Consider the following 27,873-nt stretch of genomic DNA (forward strand, 5'->3'; position numbering starts at 1 on the left):
CTCAATACAAAAATGGGCCAAGGACTTGAACAGACATTTCTCCAAAGAAGATGTATATGAATGGCCAATAAGCACATGAAAAGATGCTCAACATCACTGATCATTAGGGAAATACAAATCAAAACCACAATGAGATACCACTTCATACCCTAATGGTGACTACCATCAAAAATAAAGAAAATCGGTATTAGCATGGATGTGGAGAAATTGGAACCCTTTTACATTGCTGGTAGGAATGTAAAATGGACAACTGCTGTGGAAAGCAGTGTGACAAAGGTGGAAGCAACCCAAATGTCCACTGATGGATGGATGGATAAAGAAAATGTAGTATAAATATACAGTGAAATACAGTATAAATATCCAGCCTTAAAAATAAAGGAAATTCTGACACATACTACAACATGAATGAACCTTGAAGACCTTATGCTAAGTGAAATAAGCCAGTCCCAAAAGGACAAATACTGCTGTGCAGTGTTGGTGGTATAGTGGTGAACATAGCTGCCTTCCAAAAGGACAAATACTATATGATTCCACTTATACAGGTACCTAGAATTGTCAGATTCTTAAAGAAGAAAATAGAATGGTGATGACCAGGGGCTGAAGGGAGGGGAGAATGGGGAGTTATTGCTTACTGGGCATGGAGTTTTATTTGGAGAAGACGGAAATTTTCTGCAGATGGATAGTGGTGATGATTGAGCAACTAAATGGTTAATGCCACTGAAGTGTACACTTAAGAATGGTTAATATGATAAATTTTATGTTAAGCAGATATTACAACAATTTTTGAGAAAGATATAATGGGGGGGAAGAAATGATGGGATGCAAATATGTAAATGTGTAAACGTATGCTACATAGGAAGGCAAAGGCAGAAGTGGCTCTGATTTGAAGCTGTGGCCAACTACATCCTTCAAGAGTCAACTGGCAGGGATAACCCCCAGCAGCTATTGATAGCTGGTTTCAGAAGCTCCAGCTACAAGGCTGGAGGAGCAGGGTAGAGGGCCATCAGGCCACAGCCAGCTTGGAAACCCTGGTGAAGCACAGGAGTGCTGTTCGGAATTTTGGCACAGAGCTCCATTAGCAGTTGGAATTGCTGCTCATGTTGTGTTCTAAGCCCTTGCAGGTGGTGAGCACTCGTGGGGAGGACTGGCCTTGGTGGTCCTTTCTTCTCCATGGCAGGTATTGTGCTGAGTGCTTTGTGCACTTAATCTCACCGGTTCCTCTTCATAAACTGAAGAGGAGGGATTCTTTTCCCTGTTCTCAGTGCACAAAGGCACTTTTCAGGGCCGTTTTCTAGCAGTGTCCTTTCCCTCTGTCCCCTCGGCCAGGCCTGGCCCAGTGCCCACCCAGGAAAGAAGGCTGGAGAGAACATCTCCTCTCCAGTCCCCAAGACATGTTGCACTGACCAGCCACACACATTCCTTCCATAGGGTCTTTGGATTTCCATTTTTGGCAGCTTTTTTATGCCAATCACCAGCCCTGTGGGCTGGGCCAGCAGAATGAGGGTTGTAGACTGGCCACCCAGGAGCCAGAGATGTCGTTTCTAAATGTGCTTTCGTCACACAGTATGGTCCCCACTATGGCTTTTTTTAAAAAACAAATTTAATTAAAATCAAAATACAAAACAAAAATGTCAGGAATTCTGGGCTCTCTTAAACCTGGAAGGTCTGAGCACGTGGTCAGCCCTCGGGGAGCCCAGCGGAGCTGTGTTTTCTCGTGCCCACAGCTCTGGCCACTCTCTACCAGCCTCACCTGCAGGGTGGCTTGCTGGGGGTCCTCTCCCTGCATCTGCCAGTCTTCCTGCAGATCAGATCCATGCAAAGCAGGCTTGCTGCCCACCCCCCATAACTGTCATGGGAGTCCCAGGACCTCCACATGCGGGGCCTGGAGACTTAAACACGAGAATCCATATATACGCCTGAGGGGCAGGGACTGGGCAGGGGAATAGGAGACATGGGCAGAGAAACTGAGGCAGGAGCGCAAGCCTCGGTTGGGGGGAAACTGTGACTCAGAAGCCACCCCTACCCCTCCCAGGCCTGGCCTGCAGCAGGTCAGGCCTGCTTAGGTCAGGTCCCCTCCCAACCCAGGTGCATTTTCCAGGGCAGTGGCATCTGATTGGCCCAGGCTGGGCTGGTGCCGCCCCTTGGCCAAGTGAGGGTGGGCCTCCCTGTTAGTCCCACCAGGACTGTTAGTATTCATCAGAGGGTGTGGTTATTCCCCAAAGCAAAACTCCTCTGTTTGTAGCCAGAAGGAAAGGAGATGGAGGCCAAGAAAGCAGACCCAGCCAATGGAGGTGCCAAGAGGGGTGGATTTGATTCTGGAGCTCAGGTCTGGGCTGGGAAGGAGATATGGCACCTGGGAGAGGAGGTCCTCTGTGCACCTGGGCCCACAGGCCAAAGTCAATACCTGGAAGGGATGGCCTGTTCCCGTAGGGGCCACTGTGACCCTGGGCCAACCAGCATGGGCTTTTTCTCTCCTCGTGTTTTGGGCACTGCTGGTCACACCTCTAGTGTCTGACCGAGTCCCTCTGACACTGTGGCCTGGGGATACCAGCGTCAGTGCCCAGGTGGGCTGATGGTCAGGAACAGGGCCTGGGGTTCAGACACACCTGTGCTCAAGTCCCAGCTCTTCCATATACTCAGCATGAGCGCTGGGTACCTTCCTTTCCCACTCTGAGCCTCAGTTTCTTCATCTGTAAGATGGGAGGCCTAAGGGATGAGATGGGGCGTCAGGCAGGGAAGATTGGCCTTCCCAGGTCAGGACCCCAGGCTTCTCCCCAGCCTCCCTCCCACAGACTCTAATACTTGAATGCCTGGTGTGTTGGCCACACCTCACCATCCCTTTTTGCACTGTTCAATTTCAGGCTTCACTGCCTCTCACCTGCACCACTGAGTCACTTGAATGCCACCTATCTTGACCGAGCACCCACTGTGCGTGTGCGTCAGGGGGCCGGGCCCTAGAGTACAGCAGTGGGCGAGCCAGCCTCCTCCTGGAGAGAACACAATGCCAGGAGACCAAGGCCAGTGTGAAGTCTGGGGGATTGGGGAGGCCCAGGGGTCCCAGGGGTCAGGAGGCATGCCAGGCAAGCAGGTGCAGCGTGTTCGAAGGTGTGGTGTGTGGCTAGTCCTGGGGTAAAGGGGCCCTCACCAGGACACATCAGAAAGTGGACTTTGCATTCAAACCATGGCTGGGCCACTGTTGGTTGCGTCCCCTCAGGGGGTCACGGGGTGAGCATGCCCGCAATCCCACCACCCGCCATAGCCCTGGGATGTGTTCAGGTGTTCCAGGGGCCTTTCGTCTTCTCAGCTATGTTTGATGACTGAGCTCGACCTTCATTCAGCTTGAATGGATAGCACCAAGACAATAACAACATACATCGGGGCAAAGGGGGCATGCACATCAATGAAGCATTTTTTCAGTGTCCCATTGTAATTTTATTCATTGGAGTAATATTGCTTGTATCGTGTCATATGTGCAGTTTTCTCTCCTGCCATTTTCACTTCGTTACATCATAACCATTTCTATGTTATCACTGAGTCCTCACAATTGTCATTTCAACGGCAACAGAAACTCCACTAATGGGTATGTGACAGTGTCCTGTCCGTTCTCCTTCTGTTCATCATCTGTGGCGTTCTGCATTTTGTTCACTGCTTATAATTAACACCAAACCAAACTCCTTTCCAAAACTTTTCCTCTTTAGATTATTTTCTTGGGATAAATTTCCAAGGATTTGATTAAGGTGAAAGAACACTCTCAAACATAAGGCTCTTTGCACATCGAGTCAAATCTTGTCCTGTTCAAAGGGGCTGTGATGGTGTATAGCCCTGCCCAGCAGTGTTTAAAGGGCCGTTCCAAAATGCCAGACAGCACTGGTTGTTTTGTTGTCTTGTTCATTTAGTGGCTATAAAGCAGACACCTACTGGAGTCATACCATGCACTTGTCTATCCACACACACACACACACACACACACACACACACACGGAGTCCCAGGCCCCCAGGCAAAGCAAAGAGAGATAACTTGAGACAGCTCTTTAGATGGGGCGCAGACGGAGCAGCCCGCCAGCCCGCCAGCCCGCTCGGGACCTCTATGCCGGCCCTGTACTCCCAGCTGCTGCTCATGTACACCATGCAGGCTGTGTGCTTAGAAGCACACATTGGGGAACTACTGGTGATTTCAAGGATTCTCAAGGGAAATTGTGACAATAGACAATTTTCCCAGCATCATTGGCTTCTTTTAAAGTTGTGGTAAAATATACATAACATGAAATTTACTATCTTAACCATTTTTAAGTGTGCAGTTCAATTGCATGAAATACATTCACATTGTTGTGCAACCACCACCAGCATCCATCTCCAGAATTCTTTTTAGCTTGCAGAACTGAAGCTCTCTGTGAATAAAAGTAACTCCCCATGCTCCTCCTCCCCTGGGAGCCACCTTCTACTGTCTGTCTCTATGAACTTGACTACTCTAGGAGCTGCATGTAAGAGGAATCATACAGATTTGTCCTTTTGTGTCTGGCTTATTTCACTCAGCATTAGAGTCCTCAAGTTTCACTCGCGTGGTAGCACGTGTCAGAATGTCCTTCCTTTTTAAGGCTGAATAATAGCCCATCGTATGTATACATCACATTTTGTTATCCATTCATCTGTTGATGGACAGTTGAGGTGGCTTTTTAAAATTACCCCGATAGCTAGTGGGAAGCAGCCGCATAGCACAGGGAGATCAGCTCGGTGCTTTGTGACCACCTAGAGGGGTGGGATAGGGAGGGTGGGAGGGAGGGAGACGCAAGAGGGAAGAGATATGGGGATATATGGATATGTATAGCTTATTCACTTTGTTATAAAGCAGAAACTAACACACCATTGTAAAGCAATTATGCTGCAATAAAGATGTTAAAAAAAAAATTAGCACTGGACATCCAAACAATGGATTACTGTGGGACAGTTAAAAAATAAAAGGCATGAGCATGCTCTGTCCTGCCATGGGAAGATTTCCAAAATGTACTGTTAGTGAAAAGAGCACAGGAGAGTGTGTGCAATACACTACTTTTTGTGTAATAAAGAAAGAAAGGAGGGAATATATATATTTATATTTTCTTGTCCTTGTATACAGAAGGACAGAAAAATAGGTAAGAAATTAATAAAAGCAGTTACTATGGGAGAGGGTGAATGGGGGCCACTTCCGCAGCCCGTCTGTGTTCCCAGTAGGCTGGAGCCCCTGCTCAAGGGAGGAGGATGACGTCTGTGCCAGCACACCTTCGGGGAGGGGCGGGAGGAATGTGAGGGCAGTACCGTGGCTCTGACCACACCCACCCTATCTCAAAGGCATACCCAGATGCAGGAAGTCATCATCCCCTCTCCCCTAGCCCGGGCACACCCTTCAGAGCCTCAGTGGTCCAGTCTCTCTGCATGCCCCAACCCCTTGCCAGCTCTGAGAGGTCCTATCCATCTGCAGCCACTCCATGCATGCACGCATGAATGACCGTCAGCAACAGCAGGAGACACCAGAGATGCAGCAGGGGGACAAGCCCATCCATCCACTGATACTCAGGCCAGGGCCCAGCTGGCAACACGATGGGTGCTTGGAGGTGGGAGGGCAACATTGGCCACCCATCTGCTCTCTGGGCATCCCTGTGAGTCATAATGGTTCTGGCCCCCAGCTCCACGCAACCCCTGACCTCCAGTGTAAACTTGCTGCTTCGGAACAGAGCTGGGTCCAAGCCCTCCCCGCTTCCTCGTGTGTCCGGCCCCCCACACCCGGCCCCCAGTACCAGGCCAAACCTGAGGTGCTCTGGATGCTTCCCAGCTCATCTCTTGAAGTTGTGGCATCCTGGCTTCCCGGCTTCCCCAGAAAGGCCCCTCTGCAGCCCCTCTCACATTGTCTGACAGACCACCCTGAGCTACAGAGAGGTTTCCAGAATCGCCTCCACCTCCACTACTGGCTCATCTTTCAGAAAACTGGGATCTGGGACAGGCTACAGGGAGGAGGTGCCAGGCGTCTGGCAGGAGAGAGCGGAACTTGCTGGCCTCAAGAGCGTTCTGTCTAGTGGAACTGCGCTCCGGTTCTGGGCTCTGGGTGTGGGGCAGAGGCAGCGCCCACCCCAGAGTTAACCACCATTCCCTGCAGGGCAGCCCCCGTGTGCCCTCATGTGTAGCAGCTTTCCCACTGGGATGGACAGGAGACAATTTTGTGAAATTTTACAGTTTCATCAACTGAAAATTGAACACTTACAACTTTGCTGGAAAGGTGAAATAAAGCTGCGGCTGTCCCTAGGGCTGGGACTGTCCAGGCCGCTGTCCAGACTGGTTCCCGCACCCTCCCTGCACCGTAACCCAGTCCCTGCACGCCCTGGGGACGGCCCTCTGCGGGGCTGCTTCTGATCCCCAACATCAGCTTGGACTCTCCAAGTCCCTCTGTCTTTACTTTCAGGGCCAGGTCACCAGGGGGCAGGAGAAGTCAGAAACAGGCTGGGGCCAGGCTCTGCCATGGGGGCAGCAGGGGTGAGGTGAGAGGGGCAGTGGGGAGGCTGCTTCCTGGAAGGCCCCTGTGGTGAGCCTGCAGGACTCCACAGTTAAGGCTGCGGGGGCTACTTGAACATCGTGTGGGAGATGTTTAAACAGTCACAGGCTTGGCCAGGACTCGTTGCCACGAGTGCCCCAAAGGCTTCGTTCAGGAAGACTGGCCAACAGGCATATGTGCAGAGCCCGAGGGAGGAAGCACTGTCCAGTGCACACTCGTGGACGGGTGCCTGCTGCAGGCCAGGACCTTGACTCAGTGCTGGGTCAGAAGACATGTGTGCTCTGGCCCCACCTGGAGGAGGTCTGGCTGGAGACCTTTCTCTGTACCAGGCACCAGCAGCACCCCAAGCACTCCACAGTGCTGACAGGGAGAATCTGCTGATGCCCACCGGAAGTCAGGCCCAGCCTTGAGGGGTTGCTGCAGGGAAACAGGGAAGGTCCCACGTAGGGGGAGTCACTTCAGCCACGTGCAGAGGGTTGGAGGATTGAAGATGGTGGGAGAGCCTTCCTGCAGTGGGGGAATAGCTGGACAGGTCAGCGGGTCCTAATCACAAAGAGCCTGGAAGGCCAGGCTATAGAGGACAGTCATTTGGCTGCACCTGAGAGAAACTCAAACAGACTCATGTAATGGAGCAGTCCACAGAGCAGCTTCGGGCACAGCAGGATCCAGGGCCTCACCCACTGAACTCAGGAATGTGCTCACTTTCCTGGCTCCTTGAGGGACAAGATGGTCCCAACAGTGCCATTCCACTGCTCAGGGACCCAGGGGAAAGAGCTTTCAAGTGCCACAGAAGTTCTAGGATTGCATCTGAGCCCTCTAGCTTGGATCAGGTCCACCCCCGATTCATTCTTGCGGCCAGCGGCAGGGCAAATATGCTGATTGTCTAAGCCTGGTCAAAAACAACCTTCACTGCGAGTAGGAGTGGATACGGGAAACAGTCAGCCCCTAAACGGCTAGGACTGGTAATGGAAAAGAGATGATTCCTGGGGATGCAGTGGCTATGGGGTGGGGGGCATCCCTCCCTGGCAGCCCTCCCAGGAGGTGATCACTGGGCTCAGGTGGGCACAGAAGAGCCTATGGGAGGCAGGGCCTGCCCAGCCAGGATCCCGGGGGACCAGCAGGTCCAAATGCCCCTTGCCATTGCAGGTAGGCATGCCCCGGACACTGAGCACCTCCGACATGGTCACTCCAGGCAGCCTCGGCCCACCCCACCCTGAGCCCACGGATGGTGAGCAGGCCGGGCAGCCCCTCCTGGATGGAGCTCCAGCCTCAGCCTCCCTGGACACCCTGATCGAGCAGCTGGTGCCCAAAGCTGACTACTACCCTGAGGTGGGTGATCCACCCAGCGGGGAGGAGGGGTAGCAGACTGGGCTGTCTTCCACCAGGCATGGGGGAGACAGCAGAGCTGGGGCTGGCTGGGCCTGGGGGTGGAGTAGGCTGGGAGGCACGTCCTTCCATGCCCTTGTGAGCACATGCTGCCTTTCTCCCGTATCACCCCAGAAAGCCTACATCTTTACCTTCCTGCTGAGCTCCCGCCTCCTCATCGAGCCCCGGGAGCTCCTGGCCCGGGTCTGCCACTTGTGCATCGAGCAGCAGCAGCTGGACAAGCCAGTGCTGGACAAGGTGAGAGGCAGGGCAGGGCCGGGGGCCCCCGAGTGTACTGGCTCTCCCCTGACATGCACTTGTGAATCAACATCTTGGAGAGGCAACGATTGCGCCTGTTCTCCTGACAAGGAGCCCACGGGGGTTTCTGACTTGTCTGAAGCCCAGAGCCAGAAGGGACAGTCAGAACCTTTAACCCCGGTGCTGTTTTCCAATGCCCTAGGGGAGCCCTTGAGCTCACACAGCCCAGACCTGGGCCCCCAGAGTCCCATGAGTAGGTCCCCATCTGTGGCCTGGGATGGCCCTGCAGTGCCTGCTGGTCTCCCTTCCCCCAGCACCCTCTGTTCCACCCTTTCTTCTTCTGCGGGTCCACTGTTGGCTCAGCCTTCCCTCGGTTCCCCGTATCCTTTCCTCTGTCCCTCGCCATATCCCATGGGCTGCAACTGTCTATTTATACCTGTGTCAGTAGGGTTCCACTGTCCAGTGATAGAAACCCAGTTTCAACTGGCCTAAGGCAAAGGGACTCATGTAACTGCAAAGTCTCAAGCTACCACTGGCTTCAGGGGCTCAAACACCATTAAAACGTGGCCTTTCTCCCTAAGACCCCTTGCTTTGTTTTCCTCTGGGCCAGCCTCACTCTTGCTCAGGCAGGTTCTCTGCACGGTGACTGGTGGCCTCCGCAGCTCCAGGGTCATGGTCTACCCTTCCCAATCCTGTGGAAAGAGGATCCCGATAAATAAAAGCCCCGATCTCATTGGCTTAGCTTAGGCCACATGCCCCTCTGTGAGCCAATCACGGTGCATGATGGGGGTGTGCCATGCCCTGATTGGCCAGCACTGATCTGGGACCACTCCTGGAGCCCTGGGTCAGGATCAGCTGGGAAGGATGGAGAGGGGGACCCCACAGGAAAACTGAGATGCTGTCACCACAGAAAGGGAGATGGGATGACTGGCAGTTACAAACAAGAGATGACCCCCATTCCAAACGTGTGTCTGTCCCCCTCTGCTCTGCTGTGGTCAGCCCCCATCCCCATGTCCCGTCTCTGTCTCCTGGTGCAAAGAAGGCACGAGACCCACCCCGCCTTGGCCATTGCTGCTGCCCCTCGGACAGCCCAGACGCACAGTGAGTGGCTGAGACAGTGGCTGCTGTGACCCCCACCTCCCAAGCAACCCTCACCAAATGCAGACGACCCTCGGCTTGCCTTGCAGGCCCAGGTCCGGAAGTTTGGCCCCAAACTGCTCCAGTTGTTGGCCGAGTGGACAGAGACGTTCCCGCGGGACTTCCAGGAGGAGTCGACCATCAGTCACCTGAAGGACGTGGTGGGCCGCATCGCCCCCTGTGACGAGGTGGGCAAGCCAAGCGGGATTCTCTTCACCTTGTCTACACCCTCACACCCCAGATCTGAGCCTGTTCCTGGGCTGGCCTCAGGGTCCTCATCTCCCCACCAGCACACTGCAGCCCCTCTAAAATCAGCCCCTTTCTGCCCCATCAGAGAATCAGGCACTGCAGAGCTGGCAGGGAGAGCAGGCCTCTGGTTCCAGGCCTGGTCTCTTGACCTTTCTCCTGTCCTGCTCTCATCAGATGGCAAGTGAGGGGCTCTTGTGGCTGCGTGGTCGGGCCATTGGTCAATGACCCATTAGGATGGCCTGGCAGAACCCTCTTCCCCAGTAGCTTGGGAGGCAGCCAGTGTACTGGCATCTGGTGCCTCTGCGCCCCACACCCTGCCCTGCTCTCCCAGCTGCATTACTCTGGGGAAGGCACTTAAAGGTGAAAGAGGAACAAAACTCCCTACTCCCTACCTCCCAGGATTAGGGCGAGAACACTGAGGGGGAGTACATGTAGATTGCCTTGGGAGGAGACTGAATGTGGCAAGCTGAGAGCTAGTGACATGCCCCACAGTGGGTCTGAACACAGAGCCAGCCAGAGCAAAGGAGAACTGCCAAGGCAGGCTGGGCACCAGGAAACTGTAAAGTCCAAGGCCTCACTGAGGCTCAGAAAGGGATGCCCTGCCCTGAGGTCATCTCACATAGCCAGCAAGTTAGTTGTTCTGAGAGCTCGGTGAGATGGGGTCATCTCCTCCTCCTCCTTTGCACCCCCTGATCCATCTGGGGATCATAACACTTGGCTTAGGTTGCAGCAGAAAGGAGGCCCAGGGAAGGCTCAATGATTGGGTGGATCAGGAGGATGAAGCAGGAAGGGGAGATGCTGACTGACTAGCTTTGTACATAGTTGGCTACGTTGATGGATGAGTCGAGGGGGAAAGAAAGATGTTTGGGCAGTTGGGTAGGCAGGGAGATTTATGGGGTAAGTGGATGTGGAGAGATTGATGGATAGAAGTGGAGGAGAAAGGTAGAAATGATAGCTAGATGAGTGGGTAGATGGATGACTAGATGGACGGGAGGGTGAGTGAATGGGTAGGTGGATGGGTATGTGTGGGTATGGATGGGTGGGTGAGAACATGGATGGGAAGGTGGTTGGGTGGATGGATGGGTGGATGGTGGATGGATGGATGGATGGGTGGGTGGATGGATGGATGGTGGATGTATGTATGAAGGGATGGATGGATGGATGGATGGATGGATGGATGGATGGATGGTGGATGGATGTATGAATGGATGGATGAGGGCAAATGTTAGAATGGAGGGAGGAAGGATAGATAAGTGAATTGATGGATCTGTGGGTGGGTGACTATAAAAGGGGAGGTGCGCAATAACAGATGGATGGGAAATAGATGGTTGCAGGGACAGTAGATGGATGGATGGATGGAGCAGAGGGTATGTAGTGGGATGAGAGCCCAGTCCTCTGCTTTATCTCCCCCCCACACACATAGTAGGCCTTCAAGCAGGTGAGGTCTAAGCCATTGACAAGATGGATTACCTGCCCTTATCAGGCCTGCCTCTGCCATTGGCAGAGCAATTTCAGAGGCAGACCCTGCCATTCTGGCCACGGTGGCGTGGGATGGGTGTAAGTCCTGGGCTTGTTTCCTTGAGAAGCAGTGCCTCCTCACTGAGCCCTCAAGAATCTGTCAGGACTGTGCCGGGAAATCTTTTCCAACTACCCAGTGGATGAAAACAAGATACAACCAAGACCTATGAATGGGCTATTGAAAGCAGTCATCCACCAGGTGTGGATTTTCAAAGCAGAAATAACTCATTCAGGGCATTTCTCATTCCTTCCCTTGGAATCCAATTAGGTGTGCTGAGTGGTGTGAACTGGACCTGGGATTCCCTAGTCCCCATGCCACCCACCCAGGCTCAGGCCAGGGGTGCCCCATGTGTCTTTGTGATCCCCAAGTTGCCCTTCCCCAGAAAGCACCTGCTCCAAGGGGATGTCCTGTAGGTGCTGGTTTCCCTCCTCTGGATGCTGTGGGTGGACTGCAGGCTGCTCCCCTCCCAGCACAGGCACAGTCTCAGCTGGGAAAGGAGCTGGTGAGCCCTGAACCAAACTGATGAGGCCGGGCCCACAGGACTCAGAACATGAGGTCTGGGTCAGACCTTCTGAGCCCAGATCCCAGCTCAGAAACCACAGCTGTGTGACTTTGGGCAAGGTGCTTCCCCTCTCTGAACTTCAGTTTCTTCATCAGTCAAACGGAGACGGTAACTGCTCCCACCCACACAGGTCTGCGGCAAAGGCCCTGAAGTCACGTGTGCTCGTATTTCAGCACTCGGTAAATGTGAGCTATGATGAGGAACAAATTCTTTCCAAAATTCAGGTACATGGGGATTACTTTTAACTTTTTTGAAACTTTTGTTATGGAACATTTCAAACATAGACAAACATAGATAATAGTAACCATGAACTCCTGTGTGCGCATAGCCTAGCTTCAACAATTATCAACATTTTGCCAAACTTGTTTCTTCTATCCCCTCACACACTTCCCCTCCCTCCAAATTATGTTTTTAAATCACAGGCATTATATCTTTTGCTCCAAAAACATTTCAGAATCATCTTGTAAAAGATTTCTTACACAGAGATAGGATCAAATGATATAAAGTGTTGTGCATAATACGAGATGAGCACAAGTGTTTTCAGAACTGCGTGTCTTTGGGCAAGTTACTTAACCTGTCTGGACCTTAAATTAATTTCTGTAAGAGGGAAGATGATAAGCCCTCCCTCAAAGGGCTGTGAGGAGAACAATGTTGCTCGGGAACGTGGAGGAGGTGGTACAGGGCCAGGAAGGAGTGGGGCGTCCCCATCCAAGTGGCTGTGGAAGGTGACACCTTTCTCTTTCTTCCTGCCCCCCTGCCACTTCCTGGAAGCCTCATGTCCTCACTGTGCTCCCCACCACCTCTCAGTAACCGGGAACAAGGGGCTGGAGCGGCTCTGGGAAGGCCATTCTCTATGACTGTGGGTTCTGTGCTGCTCCGTCCACCCTCGGCTCCCGTCCTGGTAGGTTGCGCTCAGCAGTTACAGCTCAGGAAGGCCAATGCCGAGGCTGAGGGAGACTGGGGGATCACAGGAAGGCCTAGAGGGTCACAGCCCCGGTGGGGGAGACAGGACAGGAGGACAGCAGTGCCTTGGCCTCACCCACTGGGCTGGCCAGAGGAGGCTGACTGTAGGGGCAGCCCTCCCTCCTCGCTCTGGCCTTGCTTTCCCACTCACATGGCTGTCTACTAGCTCCCGCCAAGGGCACAGGTGGTGGACAGCTGACTCAGAGAACGAGCTGGCAGTGGGTGCAGAACTCCTGCCTGTGCAGGTGGGCTAAGCCCTTTGGACATTGGCCGTGGGCTGGCTCAGGTGGGAGCTTTCAGGAACTTCAGAGAACAAGGGCCCGTACTTGTCTGGATGGAGATGGATCCTAATCATGAAATGCTTGGTCCAAGAGAACTTGGAGGCACCTGGAGACCCATGGCCACCACCCAGGCCACCCTTGGACGGCGACCTCTACACTCACACCCGGCTCCGTGCATGCAGCAGGCGGCTCTGTGAGAATGACAGAGAAAACAGCCCAGCCCCCATCCTTCCAGCTCACGGGCGAGCCACTGGGGGGGAGCTGAGCCATGCTGGGTGCACCCTGGTGCTCCACATGTGGGCTCCTGACAAGGAACACACTGGCGTTCTCAGCGGCAGGTCCCTGGGCCTGCCCGGATTCACTGAGATCTCCCAGACTGTGTCCACAAGGTGTAGAAATCAGTGAGAGGATGAGGGGAGGTCAAAGAGAAGGTCAAATACCTTCCCCACATTCAGAGGGGGAACAGAAGATTCAGGAAAAAACCAGCAGATAAGCTTGAGGTTAACACTATTGGAAAATTTTTAAATGAATTAGCACGCAAGCAATGGCAATTGTTTGGAGTGAACATTGGTTCAATAGAAACAAGTCCTGCTAAATTGTCTGCATATTTTTTAAAAATAGGGCCAATGCCTGGTTCTATCAAACTGTAGCCACAGACGCACTGCATCCTTGACTTCAGTAGGGCTCTGAAGTCTGCCTTGGAGAGGCTGGCTGACTAGAAGCAGGTGAAGGCCAGTTTTATCTAATCAGCAAATATGTGTGGGCCCCTCCTGTTCATGCTGGGGACCAGCAAAGAGTGACCCAGTGTTGCCTTCATGGAGCTGGGTACTCCAGTGAGAGGCTTGGGCAAGGGCTGTGAAGGAAGGGCACGGAGCTCGGAGGGAGAAGGCTGTACAGGTCCTGCCTGGGTCATGGGGCAGGAGGGACAAGGGGTCAAAGGGATGGGGGAGTGGTCTGTGTCTGGACCACAGAAAAGAGGAGCAAGGGCTACGTGGAGGCCATTGAGCATGGCCAGAGCTGACCTCAGGGCCTCCAAGCCATGTCAGGCTCTTTGTCTTTGCAAAAGCAGGGAGGCAATTTAGGGAAGGAGGGTGCAGTGGTCAAATGTGCATTTTGAACAGAACACTCTTGCTACAGGGTGGAATGGAGAGAGGCTGGCATGAATGCATGGGGTCCACTGAGGAGGCCACTGCAGCCACCAGGGAAACGACTATGGCCTGGACCACATACACTGTGGTGGAAGACAAGCATGGAAATGGAAGAAAGCAAAATCAAGAGGGTTGGTGATGGCCTGGAGGGCCTGAGGGAGAAGGTGGTTTGAGGATGGCTCCACGTTCAGGTGCCTGATGCCACTGCTCTGTTCACCGGACAGGGATGCAGGTGGAAGAGGCAGCCCTGGGGAGGAGAGCATGACTTCTTGCATGCATCAGGTCCAGGTGGCCCCTTGCCCACATGGCTCTGGAGATCAGAGGAGAAGGTTGTCCGCACACGAATACTGAACGACACTCTGCACATGAACCAGAAAACCCAGGAATGAAGTACAGAGGATGGTGAAGAGAGGAATAGACAGAGGCAGGAGGAACCCAGCATCCAATCACAGTGCAGACAGCCAAGCCTGCAAACAGCCCAAGGCAGGAGAAACTGGGGAGCTGAGGCAGATGCTGCCTGAGAAACAGCCCCTGGCTTTCATGACAGGAGGTCCTTGGTGCCAGTGGGAGTTAGTCTGGTGACAGGAGGGGAGCCAGATGGGGTGGTGGAGGGTTGAGTGGGAAATGCGGGATCTCAACAGCCAATGTAGCCACCTCTGGGCTGGGTAGCAGAGAGAGGTGGGGGGCTGGTGGAGGTGTCGGGGATCACCGGTGACTCTGTCACCGGGGCTGGCTCTGGCTGGACCTAACTCACTATCTTCCTGGCACTCAGATGAAGACCTGGGAGGCAGCATGTGTGCTGACCACACTTTTGGATACAGCAAAGCTGATACGGGTTGTTCCTTCCACTGGCGACAAAGGGAAGAGTTGGACCTCAGTTTACCCACACACTGCCCAGCTAACCCATGGGTGCCTTCTGGGTCTGCCCCCCACAGCTCTGGGAGTTAGGGTTAGTGTTAGGGTTTGGGTTCGGGTTCGGGTTTCCTGTGTCCTGAGGGCTCTACCACAGCTGCCCTGGCCACTCCACAGAGAAGCACTTTCATAAGGGGCTGGGATGCCACCTCCGTCACCAGAGCTCTGGGCACCAACAATGCTGGACCTCAGTGCTCCTTTGAGCCCCATCAGAGACTTGAGGAAACACTGAGGTCCCCCAGGCAAGCCCTACACCCTACGCCCCACCTGAAAAAATGCCTCTGGGTTTGTGTGCATGAAGGATGTGCACTTTTTCTATCTGAAATTACCTGGCAGTACTGACTACCCACAGCCTTCTTCTGAGGCCTCTGGGACCAGGCCCTGCTGGGAACCTGTCTGCCTGACACCTTGCTGTTGCCAGGAGTCCAGGCCCCGGATGCCCACTGCCACTCCCAGGCCAGCTCCTGGCTCGAGGGGGTTGAATCCACCTCTGGGGGATCCATTTGCTGACCAGTCGGGGGCCTGTTCTGTGGGCTACTGACCAAACCTTTGGGAATGTGTGGACACCTTGCTCAGTAAACCCAGCTAGTCTGATGCACCTTCCTTGGAAAGAGGGGTCTCTGAGGGGCAGTAATCAGTTTCCCCGTGGGGTGGGAGGGTGGTCCCTGCACCAAGCCCAGAGCATCTGAGCTGCATGGTGAGGGGCTCTGTCGGTACAGTAAATGGTTATCAAGTGTCCACTGCATGCCCAGAGCTGTGACGCAGAGAGGTTAACGTGGACTTCCCTGCCCCTGCCGAGCTGTCATTCTGCAGGGGAGTAAACAACCCCAATCATCTCCTGCAGTGGTCCCATAAGGAAGTCACACAGGGTGAGCTGGAGACAGAGTGCCAGGGGCAGAGGATGGACAGCAAGGCTGGTCAGGGAAAGCCTCTCTAAGCTAGGCCTGGGAGACAGGAGGGGACCCCCATTGAAGCCAAGCAAAAGACTAGCGCCCAGGGCAGGGCCCATTCCACATCTCCCTCCTCTCTCCCTCCGCTCCCTGGCAGTCCCCACCCCACGCTGCCCCCTCTCCCCAGACAGCGGGGGGGCGGGGGGGGGGCTTGCACACAACCACCCTCCCTAATGTGTGCTCTTCTTGGCTCCCACTGGTGATCCTGCAGCCTTCTCCCCAGCCAGCCTTGACTGTAGGCCCCAAACCCAGCCTGCCCTGGATTGGGTCCTGTTTCAGGGTGGGGGAGGTGCAGGCACACCTAGGAGCAGCCCATCCCTGACAGCTGGGGAGCCTGCCTGCCTCAGATATTAGATATGCGGAGACAGGTTTCCAGGCCTGAGCACCCTCTCTCTACCCACCTCCAGGCATACCGAAGGAGGATGCATCAGCTCCTGCAGGCTCTGCACCAGAAGCTGGCGGCTCTGGGCCAGGGGCCGGAAAGCCTGCTGGGCACTGACAAGCCCATCTCCTACAGGAACAAGCCTCCAGCCTCTATCCACAGGGAGCTCCTCAACATCTGCAGTGACCCCTACACACTGGCTCAGCAGCTGACCCACGTGGAGCTGGTGAGCAGGCCCACACCGCCCTCCACTCAGACCCAGAGCCTGGAACACTGAAAAGAGCCGGCCATCCCCCCAACTCCCCATCTTGTCCCCCACGTGGTCTCAGCCTAACCCAGGGCCTGAGCCCATCACATCAGGGCCACCCAGGCGTCTCCAGAGCACCCTGACTCTGGAGCAGTCAGTCTCTCACCACACCTGGGGCGAGGAACAGGAAGGCTGGAGGTACCAGCCCTGCCCAACTTTGACCTCTGGCCTGCCTGAGAGTCCAGGCCTGGGACAGAGGAACTAGGTTCAGATCCTGGCTCTGACACCATCTGATGTGTGATCCTCCCACGTCTAGGGCCTTCCCCACCCGGGCCTCGGTTTTCCCCATCCAGGACTCACACAGTCACATTGTACCCACCCCAGCTTTCCAGAGAAGCGCAGACAGGCCTTCCTGTGTGTGAAAGGGATGCCCTGGCCTAACCTCCAGTACATTGGGTTCCTTGTAGATGCAGAGGCCAAAGGGGCCTGCCCAGAGAGAAGGGAAGCTGGGGAGTAGGGTTCTTTTCTTTTAAACCTCCATCATTTATGGCGCCCTTACTGCTTTCCAGGCATTATATTCAAGATTTACATGCACTATCTCATCTTCCCACCACCTTGCCAGATAGGTGCTATTATTATTCTCTTTTCACAGATGAGGAAGCTACAGCCCAGAGTGTTTAAGTGACTTGCCAGAAGTCACACAGCAGAAGGGACAGAGCCAGGATTCAATTCTGACCCAGACCCCATGCTCTTAGCCACCAGGCCTACCCTGGAGGGAGCAGGTCATTTCAATTACCCGATTTCGAACCTGGTTTCCTAGGTATCACCCCCCACAAGCACTCCCTATGGAGACATTGACCCCTGCCCCCATGAAATACAGCAGCCCCTGAGCATGGGAAAGGAGGGGCTGCCCCCTTCAAGATGGTGCTGAGCTCTGTGACGACCCGGAACAGGGCTGCGGAGGCCCGGTGAGACGGGCAGGTGGGCCCATGCCAGGCCCCCAGGGAGCATCCCTTCCCCATACATTTCCCCTTTTCCCGACTCCTTTTCTGTCTCTGGTGCAGGAACAGCTACGACACATTGGACCTGAGGAGTTTGTCCAGGCTTTTGTGAACAAGGACCCTCTGGCCAGCACAAAGGTAGAAGGCCCTTGGACGGACTGTCCCAGCAATGACCCCTACTCACCGGTCCCTCTGGGGATCCCCGGAGCATCAGATGAGCCAACTTCAGAGGGACCAAGGGCAGATGGGCTTGGAGGGGTCGTGCCCACTCCACCCACGCCCCTAGCCCAAGGCCATCACACCCCAGCAGCCCTGAGTCCCGGGGAAGCCTGGGAGGGCGGGATGAGCCTGGCCGGGTCACCCACCCAGCGAGGGCTGAGTGGCGGTCGAGGAGCAGAAGCCCTGGGTGGGTTAGAGGGTAGAGGTTCGCACGGGGCCCGCTCCAAGACCTCATGTGCCCTCCCTGTGCTTTGCGGTGGGCGCCGATGCCCCCTAGCGGCCACTCGGGGGAACGCGGGCTGGTGCAAGCTGCCCAAGGAAGTTAAGGGCATGCTCTTCCTTCCCTCTGAAGGTGGAATTTCAGAGCCTGCCCCTCTCTCCCAGAGCCCAACCAGCAGTTAGCCTGGTGCTTATCAAGGAGTTAAATCCGAACCAGAACTGGAAATATCCTGTCTTCTGCCCTGGCACCTAATAAAAGAAGAGCAAACTAAATATGCAATTGCATTTCACCTCTCGGATAAGCAAAGATTAAACATTATGGGTGTGTATGTGCAGGGAAAGGGACCGTCTCATACACGGCTGGTAAGGGGTGAAATTGGCACAGCCACTTTGGAGAGCAGCATGGCAATAGCATCAACACTTGAAATATACACTCCAGACCCCAACTTTCCACACCTAACAATTTACCCTGCAGATATACACACACATGTACACAAAGATGTATGCACAAAGATATTGGGAATAACTTTCTGTGCTTTATGACCAAAGGCTGGCAGCAAACTACCTTACCATCCACAGGGACTCGATTAAACATTATAATACATCCATACATAGAATGCTATGCAACTATTAGAGTACGAGCGACTGTAAGAATGGAATAATCACCAAAGGTCCATTGTTGAGAGAAGAAAGTAGAGTGAAGAGCAGTGGCAAAGAGTATGTGACCATCTGTGTAACAACAACAGATAGGAGGGTGCAGATACATATCTCCTTGCACACGCATGTGGACAATCTCTAGGAATACGGGTTACTCTGAGGAGCCCAGCATGGAGTGGGAGCAAGAGTGGGAAGGAGACTTTGCTACTCTTAGTGAGTTGTTTGTTGCTCTGTTTTGTTTTGTTTGGGGTTTTGGCCATTTCCAAGTATTATTTTTTATTGTGAAATACATCAAGATTGCCCGTGACATTTCTTTACCCACACTACTGTAGATGAACATTCTTGTGTTATTTCCAGACTCTTGGCTATTGTAGATATTGCTGCTATGAACATTCTTACACATTTCTAATGTATGTGGGTACATTTTTTCTAGGGCATCAGTTCTCAAATGTTTTGGTCTCAAGATGCCTTTTTTACTCTTAAAAATTATGGAGGACCCCAAAGAACTTTTGATTATGTGCTAATAATATCTACCGGTATTTATTCTATTAGCCATTAAAGCCAATAACTTTTTAAAATATTTATTTATTCAAAAATCATAACTCATTATATGTTAATGTAAGTTTTATGAAAAATAACTCTATTTTCCAAAATAAAAAAAAAGTCAATGAGAAGAGTGATATTGTTTTACAGTGTTTTTACAAATCTCTTTAATGACTGACAATAGAAGGCAGTTGAATTCTCTTAATCTACTTCTGCATTCAATCTCTTGACCTAACCTTATTTTCGTTGAAAATCCATCCCCACACAAATATGTAGTTGGAAAAGAGAGGAGTATATTACAGACTTTTCAGATAATTGTGAATATTCTTCTTTGATAGTACACTAAAACTCAACAAGGGGTAATTTTTTAAGATCAGCTGCAATTTGGAATCTGAAAATAAACCCTATCACTTTAAAATTCATTGGTCCATCTTGCATCTTGAATGCATCTTTTTGCCCATGCAGGATTTTGTGACATATATTGTCCATTTGGAAAATACGGATTCACTGAATCAAGCAGACCTTCTGAATGTTGGCATGCTTCATTATATGATATTTTAAAATGATATTCATTATATATATTCACTACTGATATCACCCAAAAAGTTCTTAAGTATTGGGAAGCTGTCAAGCTCCAGAGGCAGATACATGTTTTATAAGTTCCCAATTTTCTCTTGAAAACTTGAATTTTATCCTTGGCAATGAATACTATCAGTTGTTTTCCTTGACGTTACAGGCTCATTTTGTTGATTTTCAAGGACATATCAGCCAAATACTGAAGTCTGAGTAACCATAATGGGTCAGTCCTTCTTTCAGGTAAAAATGGTGCTCCACGAGTAAAGTTCAGCTCACAAGTCAATCACACCAGTGTTTTTCCACAAGACCACCATCAAAACTCTGTGTGCAGCAGAAGTGCCTATGTCTACAGTCCTCCCTTCATATCTGTAGGTTCTGCAACTGCGGATTCCACCAGCCTCAGGTCAAAAATACTAGAAAAAATTAAAATTCCAGAAAGTTCTAAATAGCAAAACCTGAATTTGCTGCTCACCCAAGCAACTATTTACATAGTATTTACATTGTATTAGGTATTGTAAGTAATCTAGAGATGATTTAAAGTATACAGGAGGATGTGCATGGGTTTATGCAAATACTACGCCATTTTACATACGGAACTTGAGCATCCTCTGATTTTGGTATCTGAGGTGGGTGGTGGAACCATTCCCCCAAGGATACCGAGGGACAACTGCACTCCCATTTTGTCACATAGAATATGAAAAAGACATGTACTCAAGGGTTGAGATTTAATAAAACTGAAAAGTTTTGTGTCCTCAAGGACATTCTTAGTCACACTCACTTTTCTTCTTTTACTGTGAGTGTGTGGTAGTGAAGAACACAATGGCCACTGGTGTCATTTGGTGCCTCTGTCTCGATTCAGGCTAAGGTGGCAGCAATTTTACCCATCATTCTATCATGCATTGGTACAAACGTCAACACGGTGAAAAGGCAATAATCTATGAATATGAAATTAGGTTTGCCCTTGTGGACCCCCTGAAACGGTCTCAGGGACCCCCAGGAGTCCATGGACAACACTTTGAGATGTTGCTCTAATATATACCTATGAAGGGAATCATTGTGTCCGTCACGGGGTGGGCATATGATCAACCTTACCAGGTGATGCCAGGTGAGGCTGTATCCATTTCCGCTGCCAGCAGGGAGTTATTCTTGCTCCACAACCTCACTGCCGCTTGAAATTGTCAGGCTTTTTAATTTTTGTCAAACTGTTAAGTGGAGCATCTTTTCATGTGTTTCGGACATTCTTGTTTTCTCGTCTATGAAATGCCTGTCCCTGATTTTTGTTCGGTTTTCTATTGGTGGTTTGTCTTTTTCTTAAGGATTTTTAAGAGTTTTGTGTGAGTTTTTTTTTTTTTAATTTTTTTATTTATTATTTATTTTTGGCTGTGTTGGGTCTTCGTTTCTGTGCGAGGGCTTCCTCTAGCTGCTGCGAGCGGGGGCCACTCTTCATCGCGGTGCGCGGGCCTCTCACTATCACGGCCTCTCTTGTTGCGGAGCACAGGCTCCAGATACGCAGGCTCAGTAGTTGTGGCTCACGGGCATAGTTCCTCCGCGGCATGTGGGATCTTCCCAGACCAGGGCTCGAACCCATGTGCCCTGCATTGGCAGGCGGATTCTCAACCACTGCGCCACCAGGGAAGCCCTGTGTGAGTTTTTAAAATGTGTACTAGTTAATTATCCCTTGTCAGTTAGATGTACTGCAAATTTTCTTCTCCTAGTTGGTTGCTTTGCTTTTCGTTCTCATTACTGTGTCTTTTAACGAACAAGTATTCTTAATTTCCTCCTTATAAGGAATTTACCTTTCTGGATTATTTTTGCCTCCATATTTTGAAGCTATGCTATTAGGTGCAGACAAATTTAGACTCATGACATATTCTCAATAAATCAAAACTTTTATCCTTATGCAGTTACCCTTTAAACTCTCCTAATGCTTCTTGCCTTGGAGTCTTTTTTTGCCTTAAAGTCTATTTTGTCTAACATTAATATAGCTATGTGATGATAAATATCACATAAATATCATGTGTATTTTTCAATTTTTTTACTTATATCCTTGGGTTTGGGGTGTATCTCTTGAAAATAGCAGGAGGCTGGATTTTTTTTAAATTACAGTGACTGGTCTATGTCAGGGTAATTACTGCTCTAGATGGATTTGTTTTTACTGTCTTCTGTCGTACCTTGTCTTCTTTACCTCTTGTGCTTCTTTTTTTCCTTCTTTCTTTACTTCTTTTGGATTCTTTGAAATTGTAGTACACGTCTACAGTGGAATAGTCTACATCAATTTTTAAAATTAAGTTTCCAAACAATATTTTATAGCACATGAAAAGGTTCATGTGGGAAGATGTGGGACTGTATATAGAATATAGAGATAGAGATAGAAACATACATACATACATACACACATACGTACATAAATACATATGGTTGGTCCTCATTATTCACCATCATTATATCCTATAGTCGTTGTGAACACTGAATTAGCAAATACTGAGCCATTACTCCTGGGGAAAATATAGGGTTAGGTTCCTTGCAAGCCTTTCATCACAACATTTTCGTCAACCAGTCAATATATAGCCTTGATTTATGTGTGTTTCTGTTTAATGAGACCTTATTTAATATATATTGTTGATTCAATAACATTGAACTCATGGCCAACAGCACTGTGACTCACGTCTGAACGAAGTTTATCTAACACATATTTTTTTCCTTAGGACACGTCACAGCCTTCATGTGCTTAGGAACACAAGACAGCACAGCAGCGCTGTGCTTGGGACCACTTTAAACAGTGAAATCACCAAGAAAAAGCACAACAATGCAAAAAAAAAAAAAAAGACACTAAATAGACTACAAAAAGGACACTTGTTTATAGTATGGGAGCTGAAACCAGAAGTCAGGGCATCAGCTCAACCTCAGCTGGGAACGCACAGGTGCATTGGGTGACTCAAATGTTTTGCCACTCTGCACATGTCCACAAATGACCAAGAAGTGACATGAGTGTTATTTGGGGGGTTACAAATGAAATTTTAGGAAGTAGACAGATTCGCAAACACAAAATCTGTGAATAATGAGGATTAATTGTGTGTGTGGGTATATGATATACATATATCATATTAAGTTACGACTTTAAGTGTATAGAAAAAAAGACTAGAAGGATACATGTCAAATCATGTATTTGTGGATGGTTTTGAGATATTTGTGGATGGTTTTGAGGTTTTGACATTTCCCAGATTGTCTATAATGATCATGGCTGACTTCAGAAAGTTATTCATGTTCAAAAAGTTATTGACAAAAAGCCTGAGCATGGTCCTTGTGTCTTTCCTAGCCTTGTTTCAGTGACAAGACTAACAACCTGGAAGCTTACGTGAAATGGTTCAACAGATTGTGCTACCTCGTGGCCACTGAGATCTGCATGGTGCGTAGGAAGCCAGGGCCTGACCTGGCATGGCCAAAGGCGGCCAGGGCTTGAAAGGAGGCTTCTTGGGAGGGAACCAGAAGAGCATCATGAGCCTGTCTCCAAGCCCAGGGCCAGGCTGGGCACGCTCTGGGACACCGGGTGTCACCCAGCTTGCCTGTAGTGATATCTCCCCTCTGGGTAGAGCCTGGCAAACCCCCGTCTTAGCTGCCAGGCCAGTGATGCGGTGGATCCTGGCGTGCCGATGGATCCTGCCTGGCGTGGATCCACCTGCCTGTCACAGAGGGTGTCAGAGAGATGCTTGCTGAGGGAGAGGGGGGCGGGCTCTGCTTCTTCCACCTGTGCCTGGGGCGGACTGGCCTGGCCTGCAGCCGAATTCCATTTGGCTCACTCAGGACTTAGAGGTAGAAATAATCTAACCTTTAAGAAGTGGGAGATTGCACTTTAAAGTCCAGGTCTCTGGCAGCTGGACATGCTCGCCACCGGGTCTCAGCCCTGCCAAGCCAGACCCTGCCCACCCTCTTCCCTTCCTTATGGCAGTGGAACCCTCTCCCAAACCCATTCTCCCACTGTCAGGTGAAGCCCAGGGCCCCCCGTCTCAGGGGAAGATTGGAGGCAGCATATGTGCCAGGGTGGGCTCTCTGGAAGCAGACGCTGAGACAGAGCTTGGGGCGTAAGGTGTTTATGAGGGGTCTGCGACCGAGAAAGGAGAAGAGGCTCAGAAGGAGAAGCTCTTCTGTGATACCTCAGCCTGAGATAGCGCTTCCTGTCAGAGTGCCCACATCCACCCTAGTAGTTGGCCCTGATCCCCCACCTTGCTCGGTCACCATCACCATCCCCGTGTGGGCTGTCCCATGAAAGACAGGGCAGGACCCAAGGCAGGCAGCTCTCCGAAGGGGTTTTGGGTGCACAGCTCCTCAGGCACCACAGCAGGCTTCTTGGCAGCAGTAAGGACCACTTCTGCACTTATGGGAGGAGGGCAATCTACGTGGAAAGAACACTGTAGGGTTCCGTGGGCCTTGCCTGCTTCTGACACCGCATCGCTGGCCTGGCAGCTAAGACAGGGTTTTGTCTGAGTGAAGCCTGGACAGAGCCCACCCCAGAGTCAGGCAGCACTTCAGCCTGGGAGAGGACACAGTTTGGTTCTGACCCATCAGAGAGGTCGAAGTCTCACGCACTCGACTCGAGCTGGGGTTGAAATCACAGTCAGTCGACAGAAAGCAGTGGTGGGGCTGCTAGGGGACAGGGCCTTGGGGTCACCGTGTGGTCCCTGCACCACGTGTGAAGTGAAGAAGTTTGGTGCTGGGAAGAGAGTTGAGGGAGCCGTGTTTTTCTGCTTCTAGGTGTAGGGGTGCTGGAGCTAGGCCTGAGAGAGCAGGAGGACATGAGGGGGCCCCCAGCACCTCCCATGCTGCAGGTGGCTCCTGTGTGGCCACAGGAGTCCCGCCAGCCCCCATCCGGCCCTCCATGGCAATGTGCTCTGTGCTAGCTCTGCCCGGGGTGCACCGAGAGCCTCAGCCCCTGGGCTGCAAATTGCCTTGGCATCAAGCATCTCAGCTGTGAAATGGGCTTAAAGAAGGTTAATGAGGGACAGGACAGGTAAGCAGGATGTCTGGTCAGGGCAGGGTGGGGACACCTCATCACTGAGGCTCATATGCCCTGTCCCCAGCCGGCCAAGAAGAAACAGAGGGCCCAGGTGATTGAGTTCTTCATCGACGTAGCCCGTGAGTGCTTCAACATCGGCAACTTCAACTCCCTAATGGCCATCATCTGTGAGTGGGCCGGCCAGGCCTGGGGCCCCCGGTGCAAGTGCTCCCAGAGAGGGTGGAGTGGGTGCGCCCAAGCGGGTGGGGTGCAAGCCACCTGAGCAGGGGGTGGGTGCAGGCTGGGCCCATGTTCCCCCCACCCCACCCCAAAGGTCCTGGGGAGGTGCCCCTTTTGAGGCAAGCCCAGCCCTTTCAGGGTGCTTGATGAGAGCTTGGCAGTGTGTCCCCAGAACCAGGGAAAGCAGGGGCCCAAAGCAGGCCCCTGGTCACAGTATAGGGCCAGTGTGGTGGGGACTGGGACAGGGGCCCTGCACATACAGAAGCCGGGCCTACCTGGACGCAGTGTCCATTAGCACCCACCCACTCTCCATCTGGCAGGCCGAGGCTCCACAGACATCAGCCCTGGTCAGGGTGCAGCCTGAGGGGCTAGGCCAGCTGGAGGCCTCACAGAGGGACTGTGCAGCTCAGAACAGCCCTCCCCGCCTGGCCCTGCCCCCAGCTCAGCCTTCCCTCTTTCAGCTGGCATGAACATGAGCCCTGTCTCAAGGCTGAAGAAGACCTGGGCCAAAGTGAAGACAGCCAAGTTTTTCATCCTCGAGGTAAGCAAGGCTGCTGGGCTGCTGGGCTGCTGGGTGCCACCAGCCATCCCCAGGACACAGTTGCCCAAATACCTCCCTATCTCCTTCCAGCACCAGATGGACCCAACAGGGAATTTCTGCAACTATAGAACAGCCCTACGCGGGGCAGCCCACCGCTCCCTGACCGCCCACAGCAGCCGGGAGAAGGTAGGTCAGAGGCTTGCCCAGCCCTCAGAGCTCCTCCCTGCTCCAGACCACCTAGGCCCAGGTGGGGTGGTGACTTGAAGGTCACCTGGTCCAATCCCCTGCCCTTCTACAGCATCTATAATAGAGAGTCATGTCACCTTGCTCGCATGCCTCCAATATAGGGAACTCACCACCTCCTCAAACAGATCAACCCACCCCCAAGCAGCTCTAACTGGTAGCAAGTGCTGCCTTGTGGGGTTGTGTCAGCCACCTGGGGCTGTCCTCTCCAGAGGGCCACACAGAGTAAGGCCATTCCCTCTTCCAGCCACCAGTCCTTCAGAGCCCCAGGCCCCGCCTCCCTCTCTCCTCCTGAGTCAGCAGCCCCAGGCCTGCCATGCTGTGGTCTCCAGTTCCCTTCCCTCTTGGGTCCCTTTGTTCTCTGAACAGCTCCATTTGTCAGGGTCCCTCTGTTTCAGATCAAATTGTGGTTCCAGGTACATAGGGTCTTACACCTCCTTATTCTAAAGGCAATACCTTCATTGATGTGGACTCAGATCACATTTATGTTTTTGGAAATGACTAAACCAAGCTTCTTGCCACAGAACTGCATTTTCACAGATCTTGTTCTTACACAATTGCATTTGGAGGACATTTGCTCGTCCTGATCAATTTTGTTTCTCCTCCAAATTCTCCTAGTGGCCTCTGATACAAGAAACCATCCCAGGCCCTGGGATTGCCATGATCCTCTGGCTTAAAACCTGTCACCAGCTTGATGATTAGAGTCGTTTATCTCCGTGGGGAGAAAACAGCAAGACTTGCTGTGCCTTTTCAGTCTGGTCTCTTGCAGGAACATTGGTGGAATCAGGGCCCCGCCATAGTTTTTGGAAGTTGCTTCCAGCTTGAGGAATAATAGAACCAGGTGCTGTTCTTGAAATTCGAAGTCACTCTGTGATTGTATTGGATGCATATGTGGTCAGGTTTGGGGAGCAGGCTGAGATATGCGCACTTGTGCAATCCACCAGGCCTTCCCAGCCTCCTCCCCGTAGAGCACAGATTGTGCGCAGACCCAGGCCACACTGTTGGCCATGTCCTGTCCAGCTGGCCCTTCCTTTTCAGGCTGTCAGCACTTCAGCAATGCTGGGTCCCGGGGAGCCTGGTGCAGGGGGTGTAGCACTCAGCAAGACATGTCCTCAAGTCCCGGGGCAGGTGAGCCTGTCCCCCGGGAACCAGGAAGCTGGAAAACCAGGGCAGCAGGGGCATGCCCTCGCTTCACTGAGCACCCACCGCACGAGGGCCGCTTGACCATCATTTCCCAATTTAATTCTGACAACTATTCCATGGGGTAGACTTCAGCATTGCCACTTACTGCATTAGAAGACTGAGTCTCAGAGAGGAGCCCTCACCTGCCCAGTCACTCAGCAAGTAGGCGGCAGAGCCAGGAATCAGACTCTAAGTCTCCCAGTCTTTTCTACCTTCCGTCCTCGGGGCACAGGTACCATGTGGCAGTCACAGGGGTACTGGCTTATGGCCCAGGAGTTGGACTGTGGGTGGGGGTGCCTAGAGGAGGCTGCAGCCTTTGGACTGAGGTGTCAGTCACAGCACTGGTGCTCTGCACTGTTTTCCTTCTACCCTGAGGACAGAGTGAACAGACTGGGACTTTGTGCTCCTGCTCTCTGCACCCCTTCTAGCTCTGGGGTGCTGGGACGCTGTGCATTTAGGTCTGGGGCTATAGGTGGGAGACCTACAGAGCTGGGCACTTAGTTTCACTGCATTCTCCTCTAACTTCCAGGGAGTTATGGACCATGGGCTAGACCCACAGAAGCTCCTTCATGAATGGATGGAAGGCTGGAGGACAGATGGACGGATGGATGGATGGATGGAAGAATGGATGGAAGGAAGGATAGATAGATGGATGGAAGGGTGCAAGGAAGGGAGGAAGAAAAGATAGAAGAATGGAAAGCTGGAGGTTGGAAGGAAGAAGAGAGGGAGGGAGGGTGGGAGGGAAGGAAAGAGGGAGGAAATGAAGTAGGGAAGGAGGGAAAGAAGCTTGGAGATGCTCTCGCAGTCTCCCAGTGCCCGCAGCTGAAACTTTGAGGCCAGGAGGTCACTTTGTGTTTTCTTCCTGCCTATGGCTGAATCCTGCCTGCCCCTCCCGCTCCCCTAGTCTCTGTGACAAAGCACCCTCCACACAGGCTTCTCTGGGTGCCCTCCAGGTTGAGCTGGGTTCTG

At 52.1% G+C, this 27,873-nt stretch overlaps 1 protein-coding gene across 1 annotated transcript in view; it reads left to right on the forward strand.

The window, feature by feature from the left end:
- The window catches only part of RASGEF1C (RasGEF domain family member 1C), a 106,466-nt gene that overhangs the window by 62,882 nt on the left and 15,711 nt on the right, over nucleotides 1-27,873 (forward strand). The window contains exons 2-10 of the mRNA XM_068534668.1: nucleotides 7,667-7,849; nucleotides 8,021-8,143; nucleotides 9,331-9,468; nucleotides 16,272-16,472; nucleotides 17,558-17,632; nucleotides 23,025-23,114; nucleotides 24,784-24,886; nucleotides 25,400-25,479; nucleotides 25,570-25,665. Of these exons, the coding sequence (XP_068390769.1) occupies nucleotides 7,673-7,849; nucleotides 8,021-8,143; nucleotides 9,331-9,468; nucleotides 16,272-16,472; nucleotides 17,558-17,632; nucleotides 23,025-23,114; nucleotides 24,784-24,886; nucleotides 25,400-25,479; nucleotides 25,570-25,665 (1,083 nt within the window). The 5' untranslated portion in view covers nucleotides 7,667-7,672. The remainder of the gene's footprint in view (nucleotides 1-7,666; nucleotides 7,850-8,020; nucleotides 8,144-9,330; nucleotides 9,469-16,271; nucleotides 16,473-17,557; nucleotides 17,633-23,024; nucleotides 23,115-24,783; nucleotides 24,887-25,399; nucleotides 25,480-25,569; nucleotides 25,666-27,873) is intronic.

The sequence above is a fragment of the Eschrichtius robustus genome, chromosome 2, assembly GCF_028021215.1.
Source record: "Eschrichtius robustus isolate mEscRob2 chromosome 2, mEscRob2.pri, whole genome shotgun sequence".
Lineage (NCBI taxonomy): Eukaryota > Metazoa > Chordata > Mammalia > Artiodactyla > Eschrichtiidae > Eschrichtius > Eschrichtius robustus.